Source organism: Hemicordylus capensis, chromosome 5 (genome assembly GCF_027244095.1).
Source record: "Hemicordylus capensis ecotype Gifberg chromosome 5, rHemCap1.1.pri, whole genome shotgun sequence".
In the NCBI taxonomy this organism is placed as follows: Eukaryota; Metazoa; Chordata; class Lepidosauria; order Squamata; family Cordylidae; genus Hemicordylus; species Hemicordylus capensis.
Window position 1 is genome coordinate 234,170,467 of NC_069661.1, and position 7,807 is coordinate 234,178,273.

Here is a 7,807-nt window from a genome sequence, read left to right on the forward strand (position 1 = left end):
GGAAGAAGAACAATTATGTATAGGCATAATTCCACAACTAAAAGCAGCTCCAGGTTTTATTGAGGCCATTAAAGTTTATGTACACAGGCCAGTGAAGGGAGTCAGTTAAGAAATGAATCACAATCATAGTCTCTCATTTGAGCTGATGCACACTGGGTGATGCAACCAATCAATCCAACCTAATTACTAGATTATTAATATGCCCTTTAGAGTTTTGAGGTAACCTGTTCAACAAAAGGTATGAGGGAGTCTTATTCTTCTGCACACAAGAGCACATTGTATTTACCCCTCACTTTGGGCTAATTAGTTTGGACAATACATTCCAACCAGCCCATCCACTCAGTGATTAGAAGCAGATACATGCTTGTCTCCACTCACCCACCACACTGTTCCATCCTGCATATTCATATATAGGGGTGTAGAACATCCGAACTACCCCTAATTTGTGGTTCCATTTTGAGTAGAATTGGAATGACATTACTGGAAGCAGTTCAGATGTTTCATGCCCTGTCCCCCACCTCATGTATGTGGGATGGAATAGTATGCACAGGGGCGTAGCTATAATTGAGCAAAAGGGTTCAAAGAACACGGGCCCCCAGCTCCTGAGGGCCCCCCAGATCTCTCCCTCCCTATTTTCTCCATTGTCTCCCTCAATCTGAGGGGCCGCCAGAGAACATAGGCCCCCTCTTCCCTAGCTACGCCCCTGAGTATGCAAGATGGTGGTAGAAGACATATCCATTAGACATGTTTCTAATTGTGCAGTGAGTGATTTGTATTGTCTGAACCCGCCCTTTGTTTTCTGGTAAATTGTCATACTACAACTTTAATGTGGTATAGCAACTAAGTCTTTGGGGCTGATTCAGTTCCACCCCATGAGACTATCTACATTTTCACTGCCATTTTTTGACAGGCATCTCATTTCCACTGCCATGTTTGAGAAGGTAAGAACCTTACTTTACTTACTTTATCTACAGTCAATGAACAAAAGAGGAATATACAGTAATAAATGACATAACATAAAATCCTTAAAATTAAAACATAGTATAAACATATACCCAAAAATGGCAATTTTAAAATACACTCATAACTTTAAAACTCTTATTCTAAAAACCACATAACAGTACTTAGCAACTATTCTAGAAATTGCTGAATCTTCCTCGGCTAATAAATACTTTACAAGGAAATCCTCGGTTTTCTCCTTCAAATTATTTAACAAGGGATAAATTAATTGCTGTCTTACATCTTGGTAAAGTGGACACTTTAATAGAATATAGGCCATTGACTCAATCTCCTGGCCGCAAAGACATATGCGCTTTTCATAGGGCGATTTGTTATACTTCCCATATAATAGCGCTGATGGGAAGGCATTAAACCTCGCCCTAGAGTACCCAGAATGTTGGGGGCAATATGCTAAATCATTGTAAACCACTTAGAGAGCTCCGGCTATAGAACGGTATATAAATGTAAGTGCTATTGCTATTGCTATTGCTAGAGAAGGCCCATCTATGATTACTTGAAATAATCATAAACAAATAAGTAGCTGGACTTAAATTCGTCTTAAGATGTACAGATTTATAATCTGGCCTTCTCATTTTGTATTTCTATATCGGCCAGTCTTTGCTACACCAATTTGCAAGCTGTAGTTGCACCAGGCTCCAGCAAAAAAGTAGGAAATAATCTGCAGCAGGAAAGCTTATGCGTTATTTCCTTACACCAGTATGCTTGTGGTCAGGTAAGAACCAGCAAGGATATTTTCTAAGCAGTAGGAGAGGGCTCCCACTGTTTCTTTCCATCTCCGTCTCCCAGTGCAAATGACGTAAATCCCACTCCTCTACTAAGACTTCTACTGTGTGCCACAAAATAATCTGAGGGAAGGGACAGGATTGGTGGTGACCACAAATAATGGCTGGCTAGTGAGCTAAACCTAAATTTGTGAATCTCTTGTTATTGAGAAGTGCAAAATCCACAGAAGGATTTTGCTCTTTCGCAATTTAACCTTGAATGCATTCCAAAGTGGGCTTTTAAATCTTGCTGTATCATGTCTTCATCTATTACAGTCCTTCCCCCACATGATTAACTGAAATTGTACCCATAAACAACACATTTCTGTTAAATTAAATTAAAATAATTGTTCATAAAGTTTGTTTTAGGAAGCCTGTACATTATTTTATTTCAGAATTTATGTCCCAATTTATAGCTGGAACTCTCAACGTAGTTCTACAAAATCTGATAGAATACAATCTACAATAAAATAACACAAACATCATAAAAATCACAATAAAGTAATATACCAAGCAAATAAACCATTAAAATACCTTCTACAACCAATCATCCAGAAATGTCTGTCAGCAGCTGCTTGGTATCTCTGTAGGTTTTAATGGTACAGATAAAGGAGTTATAGGTCAAGTCAAATCAAAGTTCTCACAAATAGTAAAAGAATGCAATGCAATATTTGATTATCTCTAAATGAAGCCTCAGTAAAATACTCAATTGCTTTTAAAATATTACAGTGTATAAAACTTATGATGTCATATCCCTTTTCTCCCTCTGTTCCTTCTTCGGGATTTCCTTTGCTAACAATTCGTTGTGTTTTATTTATATGTGCCCACTTTCTTCTGTTCTTTTGAAATAACTATTAGTTTCTAAGCTAATAGATAAGGATAAATAAGCTAAAATGTAAGTTTGTTCCCGAAGTGCTTATATATGTGGGAATCTAAGCATTCCCTTAAGAGTTTCTGTGTATCGCACACTCACTCTGCATGAGTTCATTCTTTCATCATTAATGTTTCAGTTGCAAACTCTTGTAAAAATACCATTACCAGCCTGTGATGTAGTCATTTATAGCATGTGACTTTAGTACTGATAAAATGACTAGCCTCAGCAATGAGCTTGAAATTGGCTTATCAAATTCTCTGTAAACTATATTCCACAGCATGTTTATGGCATGGGCATTACCGTATATTTCATAAGACTAGGATCAATCCAGAATCTCTAGGCTTCAAACATCAGGTTGAAATATGAGATTTTGACATCAGCTAATCTGTCAGATCATTCCCTCATATATAGCCTGACAATGTTTTTTAGCATTAAAAAAACCAACGCATTTGTCAGCTCTTGGACATAATGGCTGACATCCTGACTAATAGTGTGCTTGCAAGATGAACAAAGTTGTGCTTGCGCAAGAAGGTTGAGGAGCTGGGCAAATTTGTAGTGCTCCATGATGTTACACTACCACTATGGAAGTGTTGCCAGAACCGTAGGGGTATACTCGTGAGTCAAATGGGCCATAACCCAAAATTTGGCTTTAAAAAAGCCAAATCTGGCAACAGAGTGGAATACCTTATTTGGGACATATAAAAGGATCATAAGAACATAAGAACAGCCCTGCTGGATCAGGCACAAGGCCCATCTATTCCAGCATCCCATCTCACACAGTGGCCCACCAGATGTCTCTGGGGAGCCCACAGGCAAGTGGTATGTACATGCCCTCTCTCCTGCTGTTGCTCTCCTGCAACTGGCATTGAGAGGCATCTTGCGTCTGAGGCTGGAGATGGCACACAGCCACCAGACTCAGTTGTCAGATTCTTGACAACTGAGAAGTTAAAGTCAGATAAAGAAACATTCTGAGGTAAAAATGGTTCGATAAAGAACCAGTGAGAGCTGGAAGTGGTAAAACCAATGTATACATGGATGGGGTCATGCTCCCCCAGAAGGAACAGGTACACAGTCTGGGGGTGCTTCTGGATCTGAACCTCTCTCTGGTGTCCCAGGTTGAGGCGGTGGGCAGAGGTGCTTTTTATCAGCTTCAGCTGATACGCCAGCTGCGTCTGTTTCTTGAGATGAACGACCTCAAAACAGTGGTACATATGCTGGTAACCTCTAGGTTAGATTACTGCAAGGTGCTGTATATGGGGCTGCCTTTGTACATAATCCAGAAACTGCAGTCAGTCCAGAATGCGGCAGCCAGGTTGGTCTCTAGGTCATCTAGGAGAGACCATATTACTCCTGTGATGAAAGAACTACACTGGCTGCTGAAACTTTTCTGGGCAAGATACAAGGTGCTGGTTATTACCTATAAAGCCCTTCTGGGGGTCGCCTCATGAGTAGCCGTGCTGTGGAGCCGCACCATGGCTACTCATGATTTTTAAAAACGGGTTTGCAGAGCGCTCGCTCCACAAACCCGGTTTTAGGGGTGGGCTACTTGAGCAGGTTACCAGCCAAGCCCGGTGGTCTCCGCTAGCCTGATTTTCTGCAATTGTGTGAATAGCCCAAGTTCTTCTTCACCATGAGCCCCATCGCCTGTTAAGAACATCTGGAGAAGTTCACCTACGATTGCCGCCAACTCGCCTGGTGGCTACTCAGGAACTTCCCTTCTCCGTTGCTGCCCCTAGACTTTGAAATACACTACCTGTTGAAATAAGAGCCTCCCCATCTCTGGCAGGCCACCTTAACTGGTGCAGCAAGGAAATCAGGGCCAGATTAAGGGCAACTGATGCCCTAAGCACAGCTCAACAGTGGTGCCCCCCCTCCATTGCTTAACTGACAAGACATTAAGCCTCAAGCAAATTATTTACTTCTACCTTAGTATTTATTTAAATTTTTTAAAGTTTTCTTCTAGATTTTTTAAGGTAAAACAAAACAGTTGCACTGCCTATAATTTCATACAAATAGCCACAACAGAAGGAATGATTGAGAAAAATATTTCATCTCCCAAGTCAGACATCATAACATACAACCATCTCTTACATGAGGTTTTATCAATATTTTGTACTACTCCTTACAGTAATCTCACAAATCAATGACTTTTTACTTCAGATACATAGTTTAGTAGTTTCTTGAAACTTTAGTCGTTCACCGAGCCAAAGAAAACGTTTTTTTAAACAATTCAGAGTAAAATCGAACATGGCAGATAAAAACAATTACAAAAAATCAACTAAAGTTGAGTGTGACAATGAAATGCAAGGTGACAATAAGAGAGGCGAAAAGAGAGTTTGAGGAACATTTAGCTAAAAGTATCAAGGGGAATAATAAAAACTTCTTTAAATACATCAGAAGCAGGAAACCGCCAGGGAGGCTGTTGGACCATTAGATAATGAGGGAGTGAAAGGGGTTATTAAGGAAGATATGGATGTTGCAGAGAAGCTCAATGAGTTCTTTGTGTCCATCTGCACAGCAGAGGATACAAAGCATATACCTGTTCCTGAACCAAAGTTTTCAGGGATGGAAGCTAAAGAACTGAGTCAGATAGAAGTGACAAGAGATGATGTTCTAAACCAGTGTTTCTCAACCTTTTTGGACTCAAGGACCGCTAAATCATTTGTGCAGTGTGTCAAGGACCGCTACATTCTTTGTGTGCAGTTTCCCGGACCAGCAGTTAATAAAGGGGTTTCAAGTTCAATTTTATTTTATATATCTAACAGACTTCTATACCTGTCCAAAACTTGCATCTCTGGGCAGCTTGCAATTAAAATAATATCATAAAATAAAATTTGATAAACAATAAACTGTATTTTATTTACATACTATTTACATACTCATCAAAATGCACACAAGAAATTAAGTTAATGTGAACATTGGTCTTGTCTAGTTTTCACCAGCCGCTCTATCCGTGGTGCAATCTTCGTTAGGGCCAAGCGTAAAGAATTAGTAATTTCAAGTCTGTTGCGTGTTTTGGTTTTGATAAGACTCATACTTGAAAATCCAACCTCACATAAATATGTTGATGAAAATGGAAGAAGAATTTTCATTGCCTTTTTGTGGAGAATCTCATACTCATCCTTGAGTTTTATCCAAAACTGTGCTATGGGCATTGATTGAAAGGCAGATTGGAGACCAGCATCTGATGACACCTCCAGCAACATTTCTTCTTCTTGAATGGTCAAATTATTTTGGCTGTGTGTCACAAATGGATCTTGCACCCATAGATTTCCCTTTCGCTGATCTTCGCCTGCTGGATAGTAGTCCTCAAACTGTTGCTGTAATGATTTGAGGTGATCATGTATCAAAATCTTGATGCTGCTATGGTCAAAGTCGAGACCTTCATCAGAACAAATTAGAGAGGAAAATGTCTCAAACATGTCATAGTTTCCTCCTTCAGACCGATGTATCCACAATTCCAACTTTTTTTTAAATGCACTAATTTTATTGCCCATAGTAAAAATTGTTGCCAGTGGGCCTTGTAAGCTTAAATTAAGAGAATTTATCGCATTGAAAATATCAGACAAGTATGCAACTTTTGCAATCCAGTCAGCATTTTGCAGGCATGTGATGTAACTGCTATCGCATTTTTTTTGCATCAAGAACATTTTGATTTCTTTCCTTAATTCAAACAACCTTGTCAGAACTTTTCCTCGAGATAGCCAGCGTACTTCTGCATGCAGTAATAAATGATTATGCTCAGACCCCATCTCATCACACAAAATTGTGAACAACCTTGAATTCAAAGCGTTACACTTGATGAAATTGATGATTTTAACCGCCTGCGCCAATACTTCATGCAAATCTGGTGACATTTTCTTTGCCGCTAAGTGCTGGCGATGAATCAAACAGTGACTGTGAACCATGTTTTCAGAAGCGACTGCCCTAATCTTTGCCAAAACACCAGAATGTTTGCCCAGCATACTTGCAGCACCATCCGTGCATACAGCAACACAGTTTTTCCAGTCAAGTTGAGATTTTTCCATGTATTCATTCAATGCTTTGAATATTTCAGCTCCCGTTGTGTGTGATGGTAATTCACAGCAACATAACAATTCTTCCGACATATCTTTGGCTTCATAGTCAATGTAACGCACATAGCATAGTAATATGGCATGGTTAGAAATGTCAGTTGATTCATCCAGCTGCAATGAAAATAACTTTGACAATTTGACTTTTCCAATGACTTGCTCTTCAATATCAGATGAAAGTTCATTAATTCTCCTGCTTATTGTGTCATTCGATAAAGACAAATCTTTCATTTTCTTAGACGCAGAAGATCCTAGAAGCTCATTGCAAACGTCGATCAGACACGGCTTTATCAAAGTCTCACCGATGCTGTGAGGTTTTTTGGACTTTGCGATACGCATTGCAACCAGATAAGCAGCTTTCATCAATGAATGATCAACAGCAGCTGATCGAACTAATACCTGCTTTTGAAGTGACAGTTCTTTACTTTTTCTTACAAAAAAATCCTTTGGTTTGTTCTCAAATTGTTTGTGCCTTGTTTGTAAATGACGAAGAAGTTTTGCCGGCTTCATAGCTTCATTGGCTAATACAGTGGAACATAGCACACACTGAGGTCTTGGTGCCTTTTCAGAACCAGGGCTGCAAATAAAGCCATACTGGAGATAGTCTTCATTGTATTTACGAATAAACGCGCCTCTTGCTTTTTTGCTGGGAGGGACACTTTCATTCATTGACTCCGATTCTGAATCAGAACTGTCTCTGTGTGTGCTCGTCTCTGCAGAAATGTGGTCATCACTTGAGATGGTAGCCGAATAGCTTGTGCTTGGAGAAGCATTATCTTCATTTTCCACAGACAAATCTTGTTTTGATGGACTTCTTGATCTTTTATTCAAAAACTTGAACAGACTTGTCTGCTTGTTCTGTTTGGAACTCATTGCAATAATGAGAGGTACTAGGGCAGTGCTTCTGTCTTGAGCAGTCCAACGATAGGACTCAAGGAAAGTGGAAAAACTTGCAGTTCTTCCCGCTCTTTCGCCTCTTGCCGGTTTTACCCCTGCAAGAAAATAAGAAGTTTTTTTCTTAGAGGGCTGCAGGTCCTCAACTCCTGCCTGTAGCTTCCAGCAGCATCTGTTGGGCCACT

At 39.8% G+C, this 7,807-nt stretch overlaps 1 protein-coding gene across 1 annotated transcript; it reads right to left on the reverse strand.

Moving 5' to 3' along the window:
* Positions 1-5,561: 5,561 nt before the first annotated feature.
* On the reverse strand, positions 5,562-7,601 carry LOC128327454 (zinc finger MYM-type protein 6-like). The gene has a single exon (XM_053256252.1). It carries the CDS (start codon positions 7,599-7,601, stop codon positions 5,562-5,564), a length of 2,040 nt encoding a protein of 679 aa, XP_053112227.1.
* Between the last annotated feature and the right edge of the window lie 206 nt (positions 7,602-7,807).

Coding starts and splice junctions, on each gene's coding strand:
- LOC128327454 (XM_053256252.1), bottom strand. CDS start 7,601: ATGAGTTCCAAACAGAACAAGCAGACAAGTCTGTTCAAGTTTTTGAAT.